The sequence below is a fragment of the Microcebus murinus genome, chromosome 6 (genome assembly GCF_040939455.1).
Source record: "Microcebus murinus isolate Inina chromosome 6, M.murinus_Inina_mat1.0, whole genome shotgun sequence".
Classification (NCBI taxonomy): domain Eukaryota; kingdom Metazoa; phylum Chordata; class Mammalia; order Primates; family Cheirogaleidae; genus Microcebus; species Microcebus murinus.
Genome location: NC_134109.1, coordinates 20,955,006 through 20,981,101, shown reverse-complemented (window position 1 = coordinate 20,981,101; position 26,096 = coordinate 20,955,006). Strand labels below are relative to the sequence as shown.

The following is a 26,096-nucleotide window of genomic DNA, read 5'->3' as shown; positions in this document are numbered from 1 at the left end:
CCAACTGGGGCTTCTGACATTGACATTGGGGAGCAGAGAGCTAGAGAAAATCATTCTTGCTGTGCTCTCTTAGTGATTCTAACCAAAGACTCTGTGAGCATATTACTTGAATGTTTGTCCCGACCCGCAGGACCTTCTGTTACTCGCGGGGGCGAGGGGGACCGTGCCTGAAAGAGATGAGCGAGAGAAAGAAACGAGACCAAGCGAATGATTGTCAAGGTCTACTTTACTTGGATTTTTAGTAGGTTTTATATACAGAAAACAAGGAAGTAGAAACAGAAAAATAGAGTGGGGGGATGATGAGGCTTGGGTGTGGGCTAATCAGCCCCAATCAGCATCTCAATGGCACCGAAAGCTGTAATGCATTCTTCTCCGAACTATAGCTGGAGGGCTGGGTGCTATTTTCATCTTAGGCTATTTTCCGTGCCTAGGACAAGTCAGGACAAGTCAGGACAAGTCGTTGGAATGTGGAGGGTCTTAGTCTCCAACAAATGTTGTTTTACACCACTGAGATTTGGGGCAGTTTGCTATGCAATAATAGTGTCCAGAACATCCAATGGCTGAAGTTTAGTAAATAAGGGAGACAGTTTAGTGGAGGTGAGTTCAGAATGGTATTGGCAAAGAGGCAGAAAATATAGCATATTATAGGCCAGGGTAAGGACTGGCTTTTACTATCAGCAGAAGAATAAATAATAAACTAATGAATAATTACCTAATTATTTGGAAGGATGGAATTTTAAAAGAGAAGAACTAGCATGACCACAATTAGGAGATTGTGTGGTAAAATGAAAAGATTGTGGAGTTGAATCCTAATACTACCACTTGGGTCATAGAAAAATTATTTTAATATTTTGAGCTTTATTTTCTTATCCATAAAATAAAGTGATGGTAGGAGGATTAAATGTTTTAATATTTATAGTATCTATGCGGCATTCATTAATTTTCTTCTTTGCTCCTTTTCGTGCTTTGAATATGTTTGGTTGCCTATCACACTGAAAGGGATTGAATTTAATCTGTCTCTCCATTCAAAAGAATTAGGACCAGTGGATAGAAGAGACACAGAAGCATGTTTAACTTTGTATAAGGGTGCATAGTATAATGATTATTGAATACAATTACAGAAACTGAATCTGACTCCCTACTTACTAGCTTTGTGACCTTGGACAAGTTACTTAAACCTTGTAAGACTAATTTTCCTAATTAGTAAAAATGATGTTAATTATAGGACCTATTTCATGAGTTTCTATAAGATTTAAATATAGTAATCTATAAAATGTACTTAGCATGGTGTTTGACACTCAATATTTACCAACCATTTACTCCTAATTAGAATAGGAATGCCTTATGAAGATTAACTTCCTTTACTAGAAATGTTATGGAAAATATTGGATGTTTATCTAAAGAGGAAATTTTTTCATTGACCAATTCCAAATCTAAATTTCTTTCTAGGTTCCTCTTATGAGACCCTGGTTTCCTTTGATTAGTTACTATATGAACCCAATTTTTATTTTCACCTTGTGTATTTTGTCATAATTTATGAGATTATGTCAGTTGAGATGGGCCGAATTTTTCTGTAATAACAAAAAAATCCCCAAGTCTTAGTGGCTTAGCTCAACAATAGTTTATTTTTCATTTTAATTGCATTTCCCTTGTGAGTTTGCCTAGGGCTGAGGGCAGGATAGGAGTGTGGTGAGTTTTCACTCATTAGTTATTCTCAGATCCAAGTTGAATGAGTGGCCACCATCTTGAATATTGCCATTCCTGGTGCCAGAAGGAAATGAGAGCTCTAAAGCAATACTTGTCTATGTGTGGCAAAAGACCAGTTTTTATTTATTTATTTTATTTGTTATCTGTCATGCACTAATACTTTTGTAAAATATAAACATAAATTACAGATCACATGTTTAGACATTGCAGCAATGTTAGATTACCATACAGCTTTTTAAATGCTTATTTCCATTTTTGTACTTACCTTGTCATGGACTAGGAAAAAATTAGTGAGTGGACTGGGACTAATTTGTAGCCCACACTTGGAAGAGTACTGATCTCGAGGGTCTCACACTGGTAATTTAATATTCTGGCCCGAGAATAATGTATATTGTTTCCTTTCAAAACTTTTTGGCCAAAACTAGTTGTATGTTCCCTCCCTGAATTGTGAAGAAGTCAAGGAGTTTAATCCTGTTAAATGCCTCAAAGCCATGAATTTGCAGGACAGAGGGGATGTGGGGGCAGATAAAGGAAATATTGAACATTTCTAAAGACTACCACACTGATCATAAGAGCCCCCCACCCCTTTTTTTAAAAAAAATAAAATACAAAATTCTAGGTATAAATTTGGGGAGACTGTAATACAGTAGGCCTAGGATGAGTAATAGGACTCAGTACTTTTTGTTTTTTTAGTTTCCTAGTTGATTTAGTTCTTCATGGGAACTATTCCCTAGGGTGAAAAGCATGAAATCATTTCTTAGATCATGAAGGAAATTTTATACCATCTTGTATTACTAGTCCAGATCTTCTGAGAACCAGGTACAAAAATAGGATTAAATGTGCATGGATTTTATTAGGGGAAATGCTTGTGTGAATGGAAATAGAGAGGGAGTGAAAACAAAACTGGGTGGTCCATCACTATAATCTAAGTCTGATCCCAAGTTAAGAGGGAAGAGAGAAACTTGGTCAAAACTTCGTAGAGTGTTGTGCAGTCTAAGAAAGACTCAGCAAGGTCACTGAGGAGAGTTTTAGCCAAAATTAGAAAACACTGTTAGCCAAAGTTAGAAGAGTGTTACATCTTTCAGGAATGGATCTGCCATTCCCATCTTTACTTGGGCATTGTCTGAGAGTAGCCTTGACATAAACCCGGCAATGGATTTCAAAGCGTCAAAGCTTAGGGTCTTGGTCAAGTTCCCTCCTAGTGGAAGAGGTCGTTAAAGCGCATTCTAATGGCTGCCACATTCCTGGTCTAGTCTCTGACTTCAGTAATTTAAAATATTTATTCCCATTTTATGAATTAGTTACTGAGGTCAAGGGAACTTAATGAATTAAGGTATTGGCACAAGGTTCCAGAGCTATTAAATTTGGAACCAGGGACCAGCCCCACTTGTACTCTGCTGTCTCTAGTGATATACTTATGGTTTCCCTAATTGAAAATATTTTTAGTAGATTTTTAAATTTTTAATCTGCCAACCACTTCTCCTTTCTGCTGGAAGCAGCACTTCCTTTTTTCAACCATGAAATAGTATACCAGGTGTCCTCAAACTACGGCCCCTCGGGCCACATGCCACCTGCAGGGGACATTTATCCGGCCTGCTGGGTGTTTTTGCCACTGCTGCCTGTCCTGCTTAGTAGCCAACTCATCCCGGGGCCCACAGTGCACACTCTCCAATGGTCTGAGGGACAGTGAACTGGCCCTCAGTTTAAAAAGTTTAAGGACCCCTGTAGTATAGCATCCCATCTGCCTGACTACTATCAGGCTATCTAGGAATGAGCATGTACTCAAGCTGGGCCCATTATGTTCTTCTCTGGGACTTTCAAAGCTTGAACCCCCTCTAAGTTCTGAGAGCATGAGGCAGGGGAGCTGTTAGCAGTCATGCTTCCCACTGTGGTGTAAGTTAGTCTCAGACAATGATATCAAAATGCACAAAGAAGCAGAGGTGAGAGACGGTGAGAGTAGTTTCACTTGTCCTTAAGGCTTAGCTGCACTCCCTTTTCTTCTAGCTCTTATATAAGATACCTCAGTATCCTTCCAATAATTATCTTGCCTAAACTATAAGCGAGTTTCTGTCATTTGCAACCAAGAGACTGTGACTAATACAGTTCCTCAGAAATGCAGACTTTGAGATCTGTCATTGTAGTGCTAATACGATGTTGTGATTATGCTTTTTCTATTTCCTACTTTCTTTTCTGTTTTAAAAAAATGCCCTTGATCAGCTGTCAGGGACAAGTGATTAACTCCTAGACAGAAAGCAGATGGTTCAACCCAGCATTGGGAAGGCAAGGAAGTATGGTATACCAATGAGCCATTAGAAACTCATTACTTCTATAATAAAGGGATTGATCCCTTTCTTAAAATTCTCACCTAGCTTCACAATTAACCCATGTGCAATTAAATGCTGACAGCATTTGGTGTTCACTGATAAATAAACATTGTATTTCTGAAGGGAAAAAGAGATAGACTAAGAATAAGAGTAAGCCAAGAATATTGAATGAATTTAAATTTTAAAAAAATCATAAAACAGGTAGATTGTTGTTGTGATTAAGCATGAGATGATATTTCAAATCCATGTGTCATTGGTACATGCTTCAAAGACCCTGTCCCTTGAATAACTAAAATCTAAAAATAATTTTTTGTAACATCCCAAACTCAGGTAAGTGGATTACATTTTAGAGGTGAGAATAGCTTGGGTTAGAAGCTGGATTGATGCCCACCTTGAACTCAAACAGGGGTATGATCTTTTACCTGATAGGTTCTTTGGGTCTCAGTTTTCCTGATCTTTCAAATGGGACTAGTAGAATAAAGGATCTCTAATGACCCCTATAATTCTATAATCCTTTGATTTAAAATAAAGTTCTATTTTTGAGAAGATATGATTTCTATCTCTCATATTTGGTCTCATTTCATATATATAAAATGGAGGCATAGGTAAACAGATTGATATATGTGGTAGAGCTTTTTGTTTTCATTGGAAAATTGGATATAGCTCTTCCTGAGAAGGTATTACAGCCAAGTTCTCCTAATGGTGACAAATAAAGTGGTCAGAATTGCTGTATTCTTTCTTCTTCTCTCTGAGCTTCCTTGTGTTATCCTCCAATCTACTCAAATTTCTATAATAGTACTTGATGCAAGGGCAGGAAAAAGAAAGCTCAGAATGGTAACTCTGGAGATAGCAAGAATAACATTTTCACTAGAAATAATGTAATCAATGACAGCTCTCTTCCATAGATATGTACCTTATAATATCTTTTTAATTTTTAAAAATCTTTCACAATAGTTTTTCTTTTAATTTTTACAAGTTTTTTTTAAATACAATACCTGCAAATGGGAAAAGTTTTTAATATTCTAAAAAGCTGCCCGCAGTTTAAGTTGGTTGGCTGAGGGAAGAAATGAGAATGAATGAATTCTTCTTTGAAGAGAATTGTTTTTGAAATGCTGAATAGACATGAAGTGTAGCCTTATGAAACATAGTCTTATCCCCACCCCAGGCTATTTCCTTTTTTAGACAAAAAAAAAAAAAAAAAAAGGAAAGAAAACATTTACGCAATAAAGTGTAAGAAATTTTGTAACTGTTGGTTTAGGAAAGGATTTAGCAAACTTAAAGAGGAAATGGGAAGAAAGTTCTAGAGAAGAGGCCCCAGGAAAGAGAAAGCTTGGGGCCTAAGAACATAAACGGCTTTAGGAGAGAGATTTCCTTGGCAGGGCATGTTTGATGAATTTTGAGGCACAATGATGTCTGATGTCCAATTTGAAATAATATTTGGTCAAGCACTGTGCTGTTATCTTCCTAAATTACCAAAATACTTAGCAAAAACCTTCTGCATAAAATATCTTTGTGTGTGTCGTTTTAGAGAACAAAGTGAGAGGAGCTATATTCTAGCTCAGTGAGGAGGAGAGAGGATTGCAACTGCGGGGAGTGAGATGTGAGTAGCACAATCAGGAATTCAGTGCAGCAGCAATTTGGAGTGAAGGGGGACCCTGTGAGGGGGCATGAGGTGTAGGACCCTCTGGGAAATCTCAGCAAGTGGGGTGGGGGTAGGGTTGGGGCTTGAGCCATTGTGTATAGTTAGTAAAGAAGAGATTTGTCCCAGAAGTCAACCCAATTTCAGCATGAGAAATCTAAAGTACAGAGAAATCATTTGTCGTCTTTTTGTTTATCAGATTGTTATGGAAAAGGGTAGAACTAGAAAGCAGTTTTTCTGAAGTCCAGCCTTGATAGCTCTCTGCTGGATGACAAAGAATGCTAGATGATGGTCTTGGGACAATTGTACAACTAACTTGCGTTTCTGGGCTGATGGCAATTGTCATGTTACTTATGACATGAGTTCTTTCTAACAGGGAGACTCTCCCCTTATGTGCCATCCTATCTAGTGCCTGCTTTGTGCATATGGAGTCAGACAGCAAATTGAATTTAGTTTACATTACTGTACTCGAGGCTCACTGGCAGAGCAATCCAGCCTTTGCGGACCCTGAAACTTATACAATTTGGGTGGAGGCCTCTTTAAACAAAAAGAATCAAAATTCCTGAATATACAATTAGACACAAAAGAGAATATGTATCTGGACAAATAAATTACAACCAAGCACACATTTTTAAAAAGGTAACAAATACCACAAACATAAAGAAATCCTGAAAAATAATGATTTTTTTACAGCCTGCCACTTGTCTATCATACATCTTTTCTGCATGCTATTTTGATGGCTTCTTCACATAACAGCATTTTGTAACATGATTTTTTATTGAGAGAATATAAAGATAATTCAGTGTTTCCTCTAGAGGGGTTGATGCTTTTTAATATTTTTGATAATAAAAATGCAGATGTACTCTCTGTTTGTAGGACAGTTATAGATTTGTACCCTTTAACCATAGAAATTCTGTTAAATTCTATTTTGCATGTTTCTCATCAAAAAAACATTCATATATGGTGTTTATAATTTTATTTTGTGCATTATTAAATCTATTCCTGAGAGGAGAGAACTGTTTGGATTATGTATCTTTGAGAACTGAATCTATTTATAATTTTATGTTTGGTATATATAATTATTCACATTATTGCACATACTAGCAACCAGCCACAGACCTTTCAAACTTTCTTTCTTCTCTGCTATGGTCTAAATGTTTTTACCCCCCAAAATTCATATTTTGAAATCCTAACCTCCAAGGTGATGTATTAGGAGGTGGGACCTTTGGGAGGTGATTAGGTCATGAGGGTGGAACCCTTATGAATGGGATTAATGTTTTTATAAAAGAGACCCCAGAGAATTCTCTTGCTCCTTCTATGTGGGAACAGAGTGAGAAGGTACCATCTATGAACCAGAAAGCAGAGCTTTACCAGACAACCGAATCTGCTGTTGCCTTGGTTGTAGACTTCTTAGGCTCTGGAGCTGTGGGAAATACATTTCTGTAGTTTATAAACTACCCAATTTATGATATTTTGTTGTAGCAGTTCAAACAGACTAAGGCATCTCTAATGCCCTCATGTTACTAGTCTTGGGTAACATGTTCACCTTATGATAGCACTTTGACCTAGCACCAATGTGTCTGGTGAAGAGTGAGTTGGCACAGTAGGTGGCAGGAATATTCCCAGCATCCATTACTACAAAGGAAGGGCTCACAATAATTTAACTATATGCAGAAGTGACTGGAAACCATATACATGCATCACATAAGTCAAAACTAAATGTATTCCCAGCTGAACTTCTGCTTAGCCAGATTGTAAAAATGCCTGTAGCCATTCAAACTTTATCAAACACAGTAGGAAGTTTAATGATAGGAACAGCAGAGTGGAAAGAAATAGTCTTAATCAGCTGTAATTAAAATTTTTATTTTGGCAAATGTTATAAATACATATTGACTATGTGGACAAATTGCAGGGCACCTCCCAGAGCCTTGGAAGAGGTGTAAATGAAGGACCCTGAAGTCTAAGCTTCATTAGCTTTGTAAATCCAACTCAGATAAGTGATTAAGCAATTGCTTATCAGGTGAGTTTCACTTTGGACCAAATTCTTTGGGCAAAGGTGTGTATTCCAAAAACACATTATTGCTTACTTGGGGTTTTTTTTTCCTTAAGAGAATTCTGGCTTTGGCAGGTAGTGGTGCATAATGAAGACTTGCTTACTTTTCTCCCTGGTGAGACTGTTATGATTAGATGTGATAAACCTAATCATAACTTTAATAAGAAAATGCTTTTACCTTATTATTTGCCTAAACTGTGTGTGGGGATTTTATTGGCTGTATGCTGTGTTTACTAATTCCTCAGGCTTAGGAACAAAGAAATCCAGGGAAAGCTTCCCGGCCAAGAGGTTTCTGGGCAGATCAACTACTATGCATTCAAATGCTTCAAAGAATCAAAAAAGGGTGTTAACTGAGGCATAGAATTGAGAGGGGCTTCCTTGGCAAAATGAGAAGACTTACTGCTTCTCATCAATGTCAGCCCTGTTAATTGTGCTCTAAGAATTGTCCCTCCTATTTTTCCCCATTTGTTACAGTAGATCTTTTTATTGCTTTGGAGAGCATTAGTGGAGAGGCTTAAAATTATAGAGTGAATTAGCCAAGTTTCTACTGGGAAGAGATAGAGTAATTGAGGCTAGCTTAGTAAAGGGACTTTTGGCATGGGCATGGGCAAAGTTAAGGAAATATAGGATGGTTATGTACCACCCACTGTAACAGTATCAAGTTATCACATCTGTGAACTTGAATGGTTTGGGGAGGGGGCCATTACTGACATCTGGAGAAGAAGTGATAGCTGTGGGAGAGAGACATCTGGCAGGAGTGGTGGCCTCTAGGAGAGGATTACTTCCAACCTACTGGCTGACAGGAGTTAGAGGAATAAAAACCCTGACTTTCCTTTCCTGCCCTTTGATCCTCTGCAGGTGATTCTAAATAGGAAACCAAAGGGCAAGAAAGCTCATTGCTAAAGTAAATAAAATCCAGCTTTCTATGGCGAAGGCGAAGGTGTTGAAGGTGGAAAGAGGATTTAGAGGGGTAAAGAGAAGATACCACCACAGACGGATATTTAAATTGGAGTCTTACCTTTATAAGATTGGCCCAAGAGAAAAATATCTGCATATCCCTGCATTAATTTAAATATCTGCCTATGCCTTGCATTTCATTCTAACATCCTGAATTCCTCTTTTTAAAGGAAAGACTGGCTGCCCAACTGAAAGAAGTGCAGGCAGCAGATAGCCCTCGAGGTGTCAGCTCCATCAGGGTTTGTTACAGTTGCCACGAGCCATCCTGTCAGATGCCAAGTCATCCTTGTGTTAGGTTCAGAAAATGGTACCCCAAAGTATGGTGCTTTGGAATGCTGAGTACTTTGAACTAAAGGATATTGGAAAGCCTCAGAAGCAAATTCTCTCTGACTTTCTCCAGCCTTCCTGTCTCCCATTCCTCTTTATCTTCTGAAGCAAGTCATATAAATCAGAATTCTTCTTTCCCAAAGTGAGTAATGGAAACTAGAGCTCCTGTCTTTGAAAGCAAGCCAAAACCTAGAAAGGTCTTCTCCTCTTCCCTTCTCCCTTGAAGATCCTCATTCCAGAGGGGTTCTTCCCTATACCTAGGGGAAGACTTTTTATAGGATTCTAATATTAAGCAAAAATGCAAGTACATTATAATACCATTTATATACAGGTTTAAACAGTACAATGTTCTATGTTGTTTGGTACCCACACATATGCATATACCTATATACACACTTATAGTAAATATATAAAGACAACCATGGGTATGATAAACATTGAATTAAAAAATAGTTACTTTTAGAATGATAGAATTATGGGTGGATATACAGAGACCTTCAGTGGTGTTTGTATTTTTCATCTCTTTTTATGTCAATCTTCAATCTGGCTCTTTTCCTTTTATGTATTTCTGGTTTACTAGCACTCTCTTTAGCTGTATCTAGTTTGCTGTTAAATCTATCTATTGAGTTCTCAATTTCAGTTATGGCATTTTAAGTTCTAAGATTTCAATCTTATAATAGCTTTTATATTTGTGATAAGATTCTTTGTAAAATTGTCTATGTTTTTGTCAAGAACTGAGAAGGGTCTGAGGTTTAGCCATATTTGCAAGCTAACAAGTTAGCATACCACAGTTTCTAGGATCCTGACAAAAGACACAAGACTCCTGAATCAGAAAAAAATATGACTTTATTACTCAGAGCATAGCAGTATGCATGTGTTTTGTGGTTGCATTGGTTCCTGTTTTTCAATTTGTTGCACAGGGTGACATATGGGGTGTAATTTTCCAGCCTTAGTCCCAACATATAGGGTCCCAAAAGACCAAAATTGTGAATCCATCATTTGCTTACAGTTATTCCTTGTTGGGGTGGGGGCATTTTGGATATATCTTTATAGACATTAATGCAAACAGAGGAGTAGAAAATAGTGAAGTTGCATTGAAAAGTAGACATTGAGTTCAATCTAACTGACTGACTTTTGCAAACCTTGCTCAGCATTATTCATACTGGAGTTTCATCAAAGTGACAAACACAAGTTAAAGATCTTTGGAAATTGCTTGTGCATGATCAACAGCATGAATGTTGAATCCACAAATGCCAAGAGTCAACCATGGGTGTGTGTGCTCAGGTGTGAGTCAGACCAGTGCAGAAATAACAGGAGCATTGTAAACCCTTTAACCTGCTAATCGAAAGTTAGAGGAATTCAGGTCGGCACATGGGCTTCACTCTTTTTTGCCAGAGGGCTTTTCTCTTCAGAGTTTTTCTTTTCCCAGAACCGTAGACATTTATTTTATTGCCACTTTATTCTGTTGCACAGTTTTTCCCTGGGCTAAGAATAGAGTTACTAACATTGCATGTTCCATACTCTGAAAATCGCTGTCAGGTGTGAATTAAATGTTTTATTTGAAGATTTAAGCTCCTTCTCATCAATCACAAAGGGAATTTTTATGGAATAATACTCATTGGCACTAATATAATTCTTTTTGTCTTAGACTCACTAAGTGCTTTCTAACAGTTCTCTCCCTGCTGTCTACATTTCAATGATTCCCATCACCTCTCCTTCTAGCATCACTGATGGAAGCTGTATATGAACTCCCTCAAGTCTTCCAGAGCTGCTTTCAATTGAGTACAAGTGGAAAACATTGGAATGATTGTTTCCAGGTCCCTAGAGGAAGGAATAAGACAATTTTGATGATCTTCTGACATATTGTGAATTCAGAATTTAGGAGGTATGCTAAGAGTAAAATGTGGCCCCTTGAGCTGACAGATTAAAAACAAGCAAGCAGCCACTCACTTCCCCCACTCCCTCATATATACAAACAAACCCTCCAAAATTTTTCTTGATCTTCAAAAGATAAAAATCAGGACTTTAAATTATTCCACATTTCCATTTGAGTATTATAACTGTTTTCCAGTTACTTACAGTCATGGCCTATTTGAGTTGGAAGAGATGGTAAACACCATTAGTAGTTATTAATAATCCAGCCAAATCATGCTATAGATGAAAGATCTCAGAGCAGAGCGATCTACTGACTTATTCAAGAGTAAGCGCAAAGCTAATTAGTACAAAACTGGGTCCCCGAACTTCTTGCTCTTCACTCCCACAGTGTTATACCAACTCTGATATTCTACATTCTTTCTTCCCTTCTCTCTTCTTTCCTCCTTCACCTCTTAATCCTCCTTTTCCTCTTTTTTTTTTCTTAAATGTTGTAGCTAGATTTTAATTACATGGACAAAAGTTGTTTCTGACGAAAACATATACTAATTAAAAATATACTAGGGAAAATATGCTAATTAAATGCACCTAATAAGTGGAAGAAAACACACTAGACTCTCTTCTTTGTCATTGAGGAAGGCTTTTATTTGTACATTCTGTGTCACTCAAACCTTACATTATGTCATAGAGCTTTACTCACTAATTAAGGATTCTGCAAAACATAGATTGTCATGTGTGGATAGAACCTTAAATGTGCCATATCTTGAAATAAGAACTTTAGGAAAAATGGCTTCAGAGTATCATATGAAACGACCATGGAGACCACATTCCTCAATAAACGGTCATCCTGACCTTTTATTCACCAGCACTTTTTACCTTCTTAGCTTTAAGCCATCCTTTAGAGTTTAGATCATTTAAAAAATATTTTTTAATTCATTTTAAAAACCCCGTGGAAGAAGCAGCATAAGGTGTTGACAGCTAAAAAGGCAATACGCCAAGGAAAAAAGCCTGTTAGTTGACATTTTGAAAGGGATCTGAGATGAATGCTTCTAACTGCCTTTCCTTAGTGGTCCGGTGTTGCTTCTTACTCCTGGGTGATTTATATAACCCTCAATTACTGGGTAGCACCTGTGCAACAGAATCATATGATGTTAGTGCTGGCAAGGGACTAAGAGATCCAAAACCCACCATTTCATTGATGAGATTCAGAAGGGTGAAATGACATATCCAAGGTCACCTTCTATTAATAATTCTTCTCTTTAATTTGATTTATTTTGGATATAAAGGCAGTTTGTTCTTTACCTTCTGGAAAAATGGAATTTCAATATAAGAAAGGTCTTTATGGTAATTTGGCCCTGGAGAATTTAAGTGGAGCAGGAAATTCCAAATTATGATTCCCACAACAGTTTTAACTTGGCCACAGTCAGGAGGATCATTAAGGCAGAGTCTGTGGGATTCCTACATTAGCGTGTTTTCTTTTTTAGTTTTTTAAAAAAATTAATTGAATTTTAGATTATGTGTAAGCTTGGTAGCTGGATTCATTTGGGGAAGAGCTTCTCTGTCAACCAAACACATTGCCTTCAGAGAGCCAGAAAGGGCAAAACTCCAGAGAGTCAGGCCTTTTACAACAAAGGACCCTCTCTGGATGTGGGATGCACAGAGCTGAGACCAGGCAGAGTGCCACTGAGCTACTCTGCCAAGCTTGTTAAATTCTCTCTTGCCTGCCACAATCACCAAGTTAAAAGGATGTTTTGTAGTCCTCATCTTTCTTAGCCATCAGAGTTTTAGGATTCTTCTTCCTCCAAAGTGACAGTCCTGTCTGTATTGATCCAGTTTGGCTTTCTATTGCTGGCTGTGTAGCACTTCTTAGAGACAATTGGAAACAATTATAGAAGTTTGGCAGGGGATTAGAGTTTAAAAGGTCTTTATAAAATCAATTTGAATGTTATTAAAGGAAAGTATGCTGTATCCCCAAATAAAATAAAACTTTAGATACAGTCTTTTTTTATTTCAGCATATTATGGGAGTACAAATGTTTAGGTTACATATATTGCCTTTGCCCCACCTGTGTCAGAGCTTCAAGCATGTCCATCCCCTGGATGGTACACACCACACCCATTAGGTGTGAATATACCCATCCGTTCTCCCTCTCCCACCTATCTGACACCCGATGAATGTTACTACTATATGTGCATATAAGTCTTGATCAATGAATACCAATTTGATGGTGAGTACATGTGGTGCTTGTTTTTCCATTCTTGTGATACCTCACTTATTAGAATAGGCTCCAGCTCTATGCAGGATAACATAAGAAGTGCTAGATTACCAATATTTTTTGTAGCCAAGTCATACTTTATGGTATATAGACCACATTTTATTTATCTACTCATGTATTCATGGGCACTTGGGTTGTTTTCACATCTTTGCAATTGTGAATTGTGCTGCTGTAAACATTCTAGTGCAGAGGTCTTTTTTATAGAATGTCTTTTTTTCCTTTGGGTAGATGCCCAGTAATGGGATTACTAGATCAAATGGTAGTTCTATTTTTCGCTTCTTGAGGTATCTCCACATTACTTTCCATAGAGATTGTACTGGTTTGCAGTTCCACCAGCAGTGTATGAGTGTTCATATCTCTCTGCATCCATGCCCACATTTATCGTTTTGGGACTTTTTGATAAAAGCCATTCTCACTGGAGATAAGTGATATCTCATTGTGGTTTTGATTTGCATTTCCCTGATGATTAGAGATGTTGAGCATTTTTTCATATGTTTGCTGGCCATTAGTCTGTCTTCTTTTAAAAAGTTTCTGTTCATGTTCTTTGATTTTTACTCGCTGATTTTCCTGAGTTCTATATAGATTCGAGTTATCAGCCCTTTACAGGGTGTGTAGCATGTGAGTATTTTCTCCTATTCTTTTAGATAAAATTTAACTTACATTGTTTTCCTAAAATTATGTGAGAATCCCCTTAGTAATCATTTCTTCCCACCCTCTTAATTTGCACAAGTGGGAACAGAGGTGCAGAGGAAGTAGGAATCTTGGCCAAAATCAGGAGTGGCAGAGGAAAAACGAGAAGACAAAAACCTAGCATGTAGTACTTGAAAATAAAATTGAAATGTTGAAGAACAAATGAATCCAGGTTTATAAATTCCCAATTATTACTTTGTTCATTACACCATGATTACTTGCTCATTGAGTCTCTCATTTGACTCCTTTATCTCCTTTACTTTCAGGTGATTCCATTAAAACTGATTCTGGTTGACCTGTGTTCAAGTTGGGACACTTCAGTCCTCATTCACAAAGGATTCCCAAGGTCTATCTTTCCACATGGCTTGAGCAGGCACTTCAATCAGTGTGCTAATTTGGGATTGCTGAGAGCACAACTCCCTATCTACTTGTTTCTTTTAACACAGACATTTTTAATCAAGTGCCTAATTTGGTCCTGGGAGATTTCACTCTGCTTTAATAATACATGTGACAAAATTTACCTCTTTGCTTTCAAAGTTGTTAATTATGGAATGCATTTCAAATGAGCTACCATGGCCAAGAAATCATCCCTTTTAGATGCTTATATACTGTAATACTGGGAAGAAGTAATAAGCAATGAAGGGTTATGAAACACCTCTTCATATGGACAGTTGTGCTTTGGGGGAACCAAAAAGGGTAGTCATGAGGACTTTTTGGAGATGGGCTTATATCAGTTGTTTTCAGGTTATTCTATAGACATTTTATAACCCAGAGGGCTTAACCTGCTTTCAAAGCAGATGGAAGAAGAACAGATTTAAGCAGGGGGGCCTCCGACAAGTAAGTGGGCTAGGTCATTGATCTTTTTAAGATAGTAGAATCTGTTGCTTCAGGGGAAGACAGGCTCTTTATGCCTTCCACAGTGAGCATAGCCAATTACAGGTTGCTCCAGGCTTTTGGTGAACTTTCTGGTGTATTCTCAAACTCACATGTGTTGTGAGTTCTTATAGTCACTAAAGCCATTACTTCTTAATAAATTAGCAATAGGTTTCTAAGAGATTTGTAACAGGGCCTCTGGTCTTCAGAAATAAAAATGCAGTTTAAATACTGACACAGTTAAAAAGATTTAAACAATCATCTAAATTACTGTGCCTTAAAAGCAGCAAAACCTAGCCAACCCATTTGCACATGTTAGCCTCAAAAGATAGCTTTTAGTGGCCTAGTTCCAGAGCTTCTTCCATTATTTTCCCATTACCTGAAATGATTAGTGGCCTTTGCAAATGTCTTTGAGTGCCATACAAAATATTTACTTTAATTCTCTATGGAACAATGTCTTAGAAAATAATATTGCTCAAAAGTTGAAGTGTGAAATAGTTCTTCATGAGTGGGCATTTTATGTCATCTCTTCAAAGGCATGCTTAGTCTTGTACCAAGACCAAGAGCAAGAGCAAGATAGATGACAGTTAAGAAAAGCTTTCCACTTTGCTTTATGAGAAAAGCCAGGGATTTTTTTGTTTTTTTAACAAACCAAAAACTTAATCCAGATTTACTAGGCATTACAAAGGCCAGAGGAAAACAGTCTGTGTGGACCAGTGCAACGTGATGTTGCCTTTGTACCCATCAGTAACCAAAAAAGTAGGTTAACTTTTGGAATACGTGGATGATGCTAATTTTTCTTTGGGGAACTGGCCTAATAAGAGAAATCTTGCTAGTAGAAACTGGGTACTTTGCAGAATAATAAAACTGCTATAGGAAAAGGGTAAAATCTGATTAGTATTGGTCTAGCCAAGGAAGACTGAGGGCCGTTACTCCTGTTTGTTATGCCAGGAGAAACTATGGGGACTATAAAGAGTGCTACAGGTGTGGGTGATTTACTTGACATCTTTGCCATCAACCTCTCATTTATCAAATGAGGAGTTCAGAGAAGATGATGACAAGGAGCCCCTCCACTTCTAACATTTTTTTGGTCCAGATGGTGAGGCAGCATAGAATAAGACAGAGGCTACTATTGCTGAGGGTCTCGGGAGGCTGGTGATAATTGTAATTCTTCTTCTAAATTTTTGCTACTACTTTGGACATTTAGATATTTTCAGTTTTGTTCAATGCTATACTGAATATTCTTTCACATGAACCTTTACTTTGGAATAAATTCCTAATGCTACATCAAAGGTACTCATAAAACTTTTATTCTATTACTAGAACAAAACCACAATATTATCCCCTTATCAGTTATATAATTTTGCCCATTTTTAAGATGGTGGACCAGAGATACCAGCTGCCAGATTGTCTCAGAAAGAAGGAAAAGTTTTAGATGAAAAAGAAAAAAACAAACAAACAAACAAATATAGTTCCAGTATTATCTTGAGGGAAACATGCCAGAACATACCAGAGACTCCATGGGAAGAAGTTGCAGAGCAGATCAGGAAGGAGCAAGGTATCAGCAGCGGAGATCAACCCTTCAGAGGCTTGAAGTCCAGTGACAAGGGTAGGTGGAGTGGTTTATTTCTCCCCCACCCTTACATCTCTGATGGATGGTGGGTTCTTGAGCTGCTGGAGAGACCTTCTGCCCATAGCTGCTGCTGCCAGTGAGCTAGGAGTTTCTTGTTGACAGGGCACCAGGCTCCCAGCCCCTCTGGGGCACTTCCTGCCCAATAGACCCAAGCTGGGATGGCAAGTGCTATATTGCTTCTCTACTTACCATGCACCTTTGTCCTTGCCAGGGGGCTTCAACTCCTCAAGATTTGTCTCGCTCATTCCCACACAGACATTTTCCAACTCTGGCCCAGACTTCAGGAGCCACAGGGGTCCAGTGGGTCTTGGGTGACCTGCGTGACTCCAGTGCCCAGGCATTCTGGACAGGTGGCCTCCTGGAGGGAGATGGGCACAACCAGAGTGCTAGCATTCCGACACGCAGACTCTTTTTCTCTTCTTCCCCTACCCCACTCATGGCAGTGGAAAGAGACAATTGAGACATCACACCGAGGCATCAACAGATAGTGGGGCTCAGACTTTTCTTCTCTGGGCTCTGCAATGGACTGATGGCTGCTTGGACTGTGAGCTCTTTGCCCTCCATCTCTCCATGGTGCTGCTTGCCTGGCAACTCCATCAGAGCGGGGCATGCCCTGAGGTGGAGGGGCATCGAACCTGCTTGAGTACCCCATGGACAACTTGGGACCAGTGTGCTTCCCCCTGGCATGGCCAGGGATTAATCTTCAGGGACCTGGGGACAGACCCACAGTCATCGCAATGAAAACCTATTGTAGAGAAGAAAGTCCCTCCAGCAATGGCTAAGCTCTCAGAGTTATCACACACACACACACACACACACACACACACACACACACACACACACACACACAGACAGACACAATCTCAACCTTATATTCAATATACATATTTCAACCTTATGTGCTCTCTCTCTATATATATATTTCAAACTTATTTTTATAATAAGCATTCCTAAATCCTGTTCTAATCCCTCTATTGCCTAGAATATATGTAGAAATGATCTTAAAAGTCATCGATATGACTTAGCCATGTCCCTTATTAGAATTGAAACCAGGGAGCTCAAATGTCTTGCCTATCATCACAAAGCTATTCATAAATAAAAGTAAAGAGTTCTGGAATGGTGAATGTTTAGGAATGGTTGTCATGATGGCAAATAAAAGAAAGTGACATGTGTGGCATGTAAGGAGGCAAGATATTAAGTAGTCCCCCCAACCTTTAAAAAAATTAATGTTAGACTTGTGGCAAGTCCCTATAATTTATGAGACTCATGGTAGCCTTGTGCAAGTCACTTCATCTCTCAGGATCTCAGTTTTCTTAACTATAAAATAAAACTCTTAGATCAGATGAAACCTCCATTCTCTTCTACAGTTAATATTCAAGCATTTTCTCTAGGTCATACCAGTGGCCTGCTAAAAAGGCTGTTGTTTTAAGAAACATTATTGCAAATCTATGAAATATCAAGATTTTCATCTTTGTACATTTTTATTAATTGTCCTCAAGCAGAAGATGACAGATTAAAGGCCTGAGTTTTATTTTCTAAGTCATATAACCAAGCCAGAATTTAAATGTAATGTTGAAGAATAAAGTATCAAAGTAATCTAATGAATTTAGGCATGGGTCCTATAATAGCAATTATTATACTTTATGGGGCAGATAATGAGGTCTATTCTCAGAAAAATGTTGGGATTTCCTCAGCCAAAATGAATTTACCAGATTTTCACACCATTTCAGAGAAGCCTATAGTAGAGTTGTGAGTGTTTTAAACAAATCATCAATATGTCTTATTTTCTTTTCTAGGTATATTCTCCAAAAGGCCTAAGATATTGGCTCTGATTTCAAGAAACTTAGCAGTATAAGAGGCAAATGAATACATAATAATTATAAAACAACTTAATAGGCAAACTAATAGAGATAGGATTAAGATATAAAGGAATAAAAATGTCCCTTCTATCCCAGCCTTGGGAAGAGAGGTGCAATTAGGGGTGGTTTCCAGGAAGGCAACATCTAGGGATGTTACGTGATTCGTGATAGGTGACACTACTGATTAGTGGCAGAGTAAGCACTAGACTAGAATTTCACAGTCAGTCTCTTTCCTGAGTGTCTAAATTCTTACTCCACTTTTAGGAATTGAATAGAGGAAGCTTAAGTGATGAAGTATTCTCTCCTCTACCCTACAGAACCTCCATGAATGTACTTAATATTTGTGAGAGAAACAAGTTTCTCCAGAAGGACAGTAATTCTCTTATTATCAGAGCTTCTCTCTGTTGTTAAACACCCACCTGTTTATTGATCTGGCATTGTTCAGGTATCTTCCTTTGAAGAGCACTTCAGAGTGTCCTAGTCCCAAGGAGTACATTGTCCTTCCAGTATATCTGATGTGACACCGAAGGGATGGAGGTAAGAGGCAATGTGTAATTATTTGCTGCTAAGAATAATCAAAGTACATTAGCTGATTTTATCATTAGTTCATATAGACCTATATGTAGAAAGGTAAATTTATTGTCTTAATAGAGGCATTGAAAGTCAAAAAATCAAATTTTTTCTGTTTTACTGTTTAGTATGAACCATTCTTCATCTCTCAGCATAGATAATCCATCAGATAGTCAAGGGCAAAGGAAATTGTTTACTCCTTTTTTTTTTACATCTCCAGAGTACCTGACACATAAGAGAAACACAATATATTTTTGTTGATTGTATGGATTAGTGAATGAATGAACCAAGGAATAAATGTAGACTTCAATGTATTCATTACTTCATTTGAACCTAAGTATAATCAAATCTCTCTTGTGGATTAAACACTCTGCTTTTTTATTGTATTAAACATTATAGTGGATAATGTTGTTGGTCCCAATTATTCTTCTGTTCTGCAGCCACATTCTTAATGTAGCCTCATGATGGGTGGAGCGTACTTCCCTTCTCCGTGACTTTAGACTTGGCCATGTGACTCACTTTGGCCAATGGGAGGCTAGTATATCTGACATACTAGGATGCTTGGAATATATTTGCATGATTTATCCTAGCCCTTTTGTCCTTCTGTCATCACGAGAAGAATAGGTCCCAGGTAGCTGTTATCCTTTCAGTCTCGGATCCAGAGTAAGATACATAAAGCATGTCTTTTTTGTTGTTGTTGTTACCATTTAACTTGTTTTAATGTTTCTTCACAAATGGAGAAAAATACTAAAGTACAGATAAGGAGTTATCATAATGTTGTGGCAACATTATAAATTTAAAACATATTCTGTTTTAAAAATTAAATCTGGTAGTCAATGCAGCTCTGTGGGGTCTCTGTGTCTAGTAGGGCTGGTGTCTGTGCTCCTGGAAGTGCTTTCCTTTATCCATTCTTCCAGGTCCTCCACATCTACCTCTTCTTCCTTCCATCTGTTCCATCAAAGGTCCAGGTCCTATAATAGCAATTATAGGACCCTCAGGGCCACCTTGTTTTCCTCCACCAAAGCCACATTAGTCCATGCCCTGGCCACCATGGAAGCCACCTCTGTCTCTACTATGGCCACCTCTGAACATTCCACCAGGGCCTCTATGGTCCATGAGGCCACCTCTTCCACCCTACATACCACTAGGCCCACCTCTGCCATGATCACCATCCGGGAGTGGGAAGTATGGTGGGAGGAAGCCTTCAGGCTTCAGGGCCTTATACTGGTTGCATTCTGTTCTCCAGGTGAACTTCTGGTTTCCACAAGCCAGACTGGGACACTGCCTGTCTCAAGCTCAGTGTTGGACATTTCCTTCTCTGGAGGGGTTCTTTTTTTTTTTTTTTTTTTTTTTTTAAGAAAAAGTCCCAAACCAACAGCTCTTTTATTGCACCATCAAAATTACAAATACATCTTAGTAATCATGTGGTGTCTTCATGTGGCTGGACAACTCTTAGATCTTATTCATCAGCCTGCTGAACTGTTCCTTTTTCAGAGACATAGATACCATCCAAAAATTTTCTGATATCCTTGTTTTTAACTGTTGTGGCCTGCTGAATCAATGCAGCCGAATTTGAAACAAGCTCAATGTCATTTCCTTCGAGGATCAACTCATCTTTCTGTGCTTGAGATACTGAACAAGCAACACCTGGCCTCATCCGAACCCTGCGGATGTATTTTTCACCTAAGAAATTCCGTATTTCAACAAGAGACCCATTCTCCTGGATAACAACATTGATGGGGAAGTGAGCATACACAGACCTCATCTTGTAACGGAAACCCAGTGTGACACCCTTGATCATATTCTGTACATGACTACAAATAGTGCGAACAGTAGCCAGTTCCTTTCTATTTCCCCACCATTTGTCAACCCGGAGCCTCTTCTTTTTCTTTCCAAGGAGACTAAGTTCTACATTGATGTGATTGAAGTCCCTCCGCAGGGTTCCTCTGGGACCCTTCACGATAACTGTACGTCCCTTAAGAGTGATGTCCACATTTTCTGGAATGTCGACAGTCTGATTGCTGAGAATGGTCTTCATTCTCGCGGGAGATACGGCAAAGACTCTGGAGGGGTTCTTTTGAGAATTTCAGGGCTCTCCTGGAGGGAAACCTCCCCTATCTTCTCCATGGCCTCCCATGTGACCCATGGGTCTCCCAGGACCTCCTGGGTCTCCTATACCTCCATGGAGTGGTGGTGATATCCCTTTGCCCTCATGGGGTAGCATACCTCCCTGCATGCTGTTCACTGGAGGCTTTTTCTGACCAAGAGAGACTTTAAGTTTTCTCCCTTGAAAATCTTTCCCATCAAACTACTCCATGGCAGCTTTGGCAGTTGGTGGGTCTTCACAGGACACTGTGGTGTCACTTTTAGGCTTTCCTGTTTCTTTGATGAGGTAGATGTGGATCATGGGTTGCCCAGTTCTCTCGTTCATCTTAACAACCCCACATTGCTTAGAGAGGTCTGCCAGATCATCTAGAGTCACATTGTCATTTAATCTTTGCACATAAATCGCACTGTTGCCAGTCTTCATCCAGATCTATGGGTGTGCCTAGATGAAGATTTGGTTCTTTGTCCATGGGTCCACCAGGCTTATTGAAGCCACCTCAGTGCCCATCCACTGCATCCTCCTCCCCACCCACTTCTGCTCATGCCTCCATGATCAAATCACCCTCTTCCCCTTCCCTGGTTATCAGGACCACTCATGGTTCAGTTCAATCCTGGTCCAGAAAATCCTTTAGATTCTTGTCCATAAACACCCATGCCACTGGGGTGGTCCTGTCGGAATGAACTCTGCTGCCCGTAGCTGATGCTTTGTTGGCTATATTGACTTGGAGCCTGGCTGTAGGATCCAGTTTTGGGGGGATAACTAGTGGGAGGCTGCTTCCCATAGCTGCTTTGTTGACCATAGCTACTCTGCTGTCCATATCTGCTCAGCTGCCCATAGATGTTCTGCTGAGAGTAATTGCTCTGATCATAACTAGTTGGTCGTGTAAGAGGGTAGGATGGAGGTGCCATGACTAGCTGCATGGGGTAGCTCCCAGGTACCTGGGGATAACTGTATTTACTCTGTCCATATCCTAGGCTGGGCTGGTTATAACCCCCTGTGCTAGATTGAGATTTCCTAGTCTCAGCAGGCTTGCTACCATCTTGTGGCATTGTAGGTGTGGTAGCTGCCGGCTGCTGCCCAAGGCTGGGTAAGCAGGCTGAGTGCCACATGCAGACTGAGCTGCATAGGAGGCCTGGGTGGTGGTGACTGTAGCAATGGCATCATAAGCACCAGTGCAATATCCCTGGAGATGCTGACTATACGCCTGGGGGATGGTTGGAGTAGTATAACCAGTGAGAGGCTGTCCATAAGAAGTTGCATAGGTGGTCTTCCCATAGGTCGCAGTGGTCTGAGCTTGGCTATAGCTGACATCAGTGGGCTGACATCATAGGTTCCATAGCTTTGCTGCCGTATGCCTGGGTTGTCTGTGCATATCCTTGAGGGGGCTGGGATGTATAAGCACTGTAGCCTTACTGGGATGTAGGTACTGTAATCTGTGGGTGCCATTTTCTCTCCTTCCTCCTCATTCTCTCAATGTCCATCTCCTCTCAATGTCCGTCTCCCTCTCCCATAAAGCATGTCTTATCCTAGATTGCAGCCTGGGATTCAGTTCAGCTGAACCGCTTGGGATCCAAAACTTGTGAGTGAGAAATGTAAATATTTGTTGTTTTAAGGTACTCTGGTTATGTGTTTATTTGTTATTAAAGCATTATTATGGCAATAGATAACAGATGAACAGATGATTGATACCCCCAGTATGCTGAACATTCCTGAGTGCTAAACTGACCTTTTGCTCCCAACAGTTGAGTTTTATACTTACCAAGAGTCTTTGTTCCCAAACCTGTGTATTACTTATGCCCATTATTCTAATTATGTAATTTACTTAATGTTACATAGGCCAATGGATTATGTATTAGAGAACAAACTTGTCTCTATAAAACAATTGCTTTTTAAAAACTTGATAAAGGCAAATTGTTAAAAAAATGAAACTTAATTAGGTATTGGTGAGAGTTTTTAAAAGACTGGAGAAAAATATCTAGAAAAATCTTGCATTGAGATAGCTTGCTGGAAGTCTTGGATGATGCAATACATGTGGTTTTATGCAGGAAAGGTAAGCTAAAACTGATTATTGCAGGCATTCTCCCCAAATTCTACCTTCAACAAAAGATTGCTGAGTGAATGTTCTTATATTTAAGGTAAAATAAAATGCTTAATCTATATTTGTATAAAATTTTATGATTCCCTTCTTTAACCAGTTTTTCTGATTAACAGAACAACAATTATCCCAATTTCATTTTATTAAGAACATCATAAATTTGATACCACACTGAAAATTCCTTCTTTCTTTCTTTGTAAATATGCTAACATTGTTAGTATAAATTACAAGTAGAATAGCCTTTTCTTCACAATGAACATATAAAGAGTAAACTCCTTTTCAGTTACTGCCCCTCTTCGCATGCTTAGATCTTACTCTGGTTTATAGATTTGCAGTTGGGTCAATAACTTTTGTTCTAAAGGAGGACACTCTTTAATCGAGATCACATTTCCTGGTTTGCTCATGAAGTTGTCTTTTTCATAGCAGTAGACTGAGTTTCATGAATGCTGAGTGCTTGTGGTTATTCCAGCTTTTTTTTGTTCCCACAAAATCATACTCCAGAATCATTTGGATTTGAACAAATCTGAGAATGGAAAGGGAAAGTCAGCCATAGCTCCCTATCTTCACCTAGCCTTTTGGATGCCACCAAATAAAACCAACATGTACATTATTTATCCCAAATCCTAAATCTTTGCAAAGTATGTATGAAACAGACCCAGTTATAGGGGAAAAAATCACTAACATTTTGTATGCATGTGGACTTGGCTTTGGGTTTGGGAGAACTTGGATTTGTTTCAGATTTTTAAAGAAAATATTGTATATATTGATTGATGAAACATGCTGCTGGTAGTGGTTTTTGAGATGCTGACGGTCACCTCCTTGGAACAATTCTAAGATGAATGCTTTGTGGCATTTCAGGATCAAAAATCAATCTATTGGTGATGACATTCAATCACCACTGACTGTGGTTGAAATCGAAAAGAGAGCTCCAATTGGAAAAGCAAGTTTCATGCCACATTACCCATAAGCCAATTGCTTGGCGTGTAAGGACAAACTGCACAAGGAACTCTAAGAGCCACTCAGCACCAGCTCACCAACAGTTTGGGACACATGTGAGTAATTTGGAAAGGGAGTTCTGGCACAGACATTTGGTTTATTCCAGTTTCAAAAGTGTCAGTTCTCACCTGGTGAGAAAAGGTAGACAAAAAGGGCTTGACTTTAATAAAGCACATGGACTCTAGACAGTTTTTAATATTAATACAATGAGATTAGCACAGGTTCACAAACCAATAGATTCAAAGACACTGGATCGGCTAAAGAAAATCAGGCAGTGGCTTTCAAGGAAATTGAATATGTTCTTCCATTTTAGGATATTATTTTTCATTAGAGTTTCTTCAGATTTTGAAAGAATGGAGGAATTGAACCATTAATAATTTGTTCCAGGCGCATGTAAAGACATTCTTGGATTGGTGGTATGAAAAAATGACATTAAAAAAGTGACTGTGGGCATAATATATTGGCATTTAAAAACAGTCATGGGAAAATTAAAAAATTAAAAAATAGCTGGTAAACATCCTTGAAGACTAAAAGTTGTTGTTGATCTTATTTATTGTTATTAAATAATAAACCAACACCAGAAAATATGTGTCTGAAGTTGGTTTAATATTACTGACATAAACTATGTCAAGCATAATTGTATTTGAAAACATCCAGCTTAACAACAGAAACAAGCAAAATGATACAGTGAAAATGATACAGCTATGATACAGTGAAAAAAGTTGCTGGGATGGGAATGAAAAGATCCACATTTGAGTTGAGGCTATACTACTTTGCAGTCCAGAGACATTTGAGAAAACATTTGGAGTATTATGTTATTATCTGCAAACAGTACCATGGTGTTATTATCTGAAAACTGTCAAAATAACCAACATCCCTGAGTTGTTGAGATGTCATAATACATGGAAGTAATCTGTATTTTAATACCACCTTACATTTGACTAGCATTTTACAGTCAATTGAATGATACACATGTTGACTCATTTAGATATTCATTTAGCACTTAGATACTACAGTGTCTACAGTTGTTTAGTGGAGTTATTTGCGTTTAGTAACACAGGGGTGTTTGGTGTCTGGTGGACAACAAGGGCAGCTGCAATGCTAATATGGGCAGAGAAGGAGGTACGTTAAAGAAACTTCACTGAGCTCTGGCCACACTGACTCTGCACTGGGTTCGGTGGCCTTTAACCTCTACAGTTGATAAGCATTCTTGGGAAGGAATAGCTTTATTAAGCACTCTGCTGACAGGCTGCCCTTTATGATATGAGCAGATGGCAGTCACTGCTCTCTTTGCCTCTTCCCTCCTACAAGCCCAACTGTCTTTGTGCCTAGAGAAATCAAAGTGAATAATACATAGCTATTGGTAACGGATAAACACAAACTCCAGCCTTTTTCTATTTTAATTGGACCCTCAAGCAGGGAATCAGGAAGAGAGTGGCAGCTACAACACTCAGCCTCAGATGCCTGATGCTTTGTCCTCTGCGTGTGGAAACAAAGAGTCCTTTATTCTGATCTCAGCATGGTTATTTTTCACACAGAAAAAGATGGGGGTAGTTGATATAGATAGGCTCCATTCTTATCTGATTTTATTTCATCACGTCTCCATTATTCCTTTTCTTTCACATTAATTCTCTTTTTAGTGTCTGTACCTTAGAAGTATTTGTAGATGCTTTTTATCATACACTCTCTTAAATGACAACGAGCCAAACTTGGTGGCTAGGCAAATGGCTTCGGAATCAGATTTGATTCATTTTCCCCATTTATTTTGGGACACACTGCTTGAACATTGGGACATACCTCCCAAGGCTAAGATAACTCACTGAAAAAATGAGGAAAATAATAGCAACTTCCTCAGTGGATTATAGGTCCATTAATGAAACAATTACTGTAACATGATTATTCCATCCCAGACAATATACTAAAGTGCTCAGTAAAATTTTATAAAAACATTTGAATTTCTTATAACTGAAACACTTAAAATCTCTCAATTTCAGGCAGATTAGAGCCTTCAATAATTTATGTGTAGCAGTATATGGAAGAAGACTTTGACATTTATGCTAGTTGATATCATTATAGCTGATGGTCCCTTCCAGTTTAAGAGATTGAGAAAGTAGCTATA

At 38.6% G+C, this 26,096-nt stretch overlaps 1 protein-coding gene, 1 long non-coding RNA gene and 1 pseudogene across 2 annotated transcripts in view; 1 reads left to right on the top strand and 2 right to left on the bottom strand.

Annotated features, from left to right (window-relative positions):
- LOC105867926 (uncharacterized) overlaps window positions 1-26,096 on the top strand; it is a 473,857-nt gene that overhangs the window by 337,138 nt on the left and 110,623 nt on the right. The gene's annotated exons all lie outside the window — the stretch shown is intronic.
- LOC105867919 (RNA-binding protein EWS-like) lies at window positions 19,637-22,332 on the bottom strand (annotated as a pseudogene).
- Window positions 20,139-20,834, bottom strand: LOC142871438 (large ribosomal subunit protein uL6). The gene has a single exon (XM_076003806.1). It carries the CDS (start codon window positions 20,815-20,817, stop codon window positions 20,239-20,241), a length of 579 nt encoding a protein of 192 aa, XP_075859921.1. The 5' UTR covers window positions 20,818-20,834; the 3' UTR covers window positions 20,139-20,238.

Coding starts and splice junctions, on each gene's coding strand:
- LOC142871438 (XM_076003806.1), bottom strand. CDS start 20,817: ATGAAGACCATTCTCAGCAATCAGACTGTCGACATTCCAGAAAATGTG.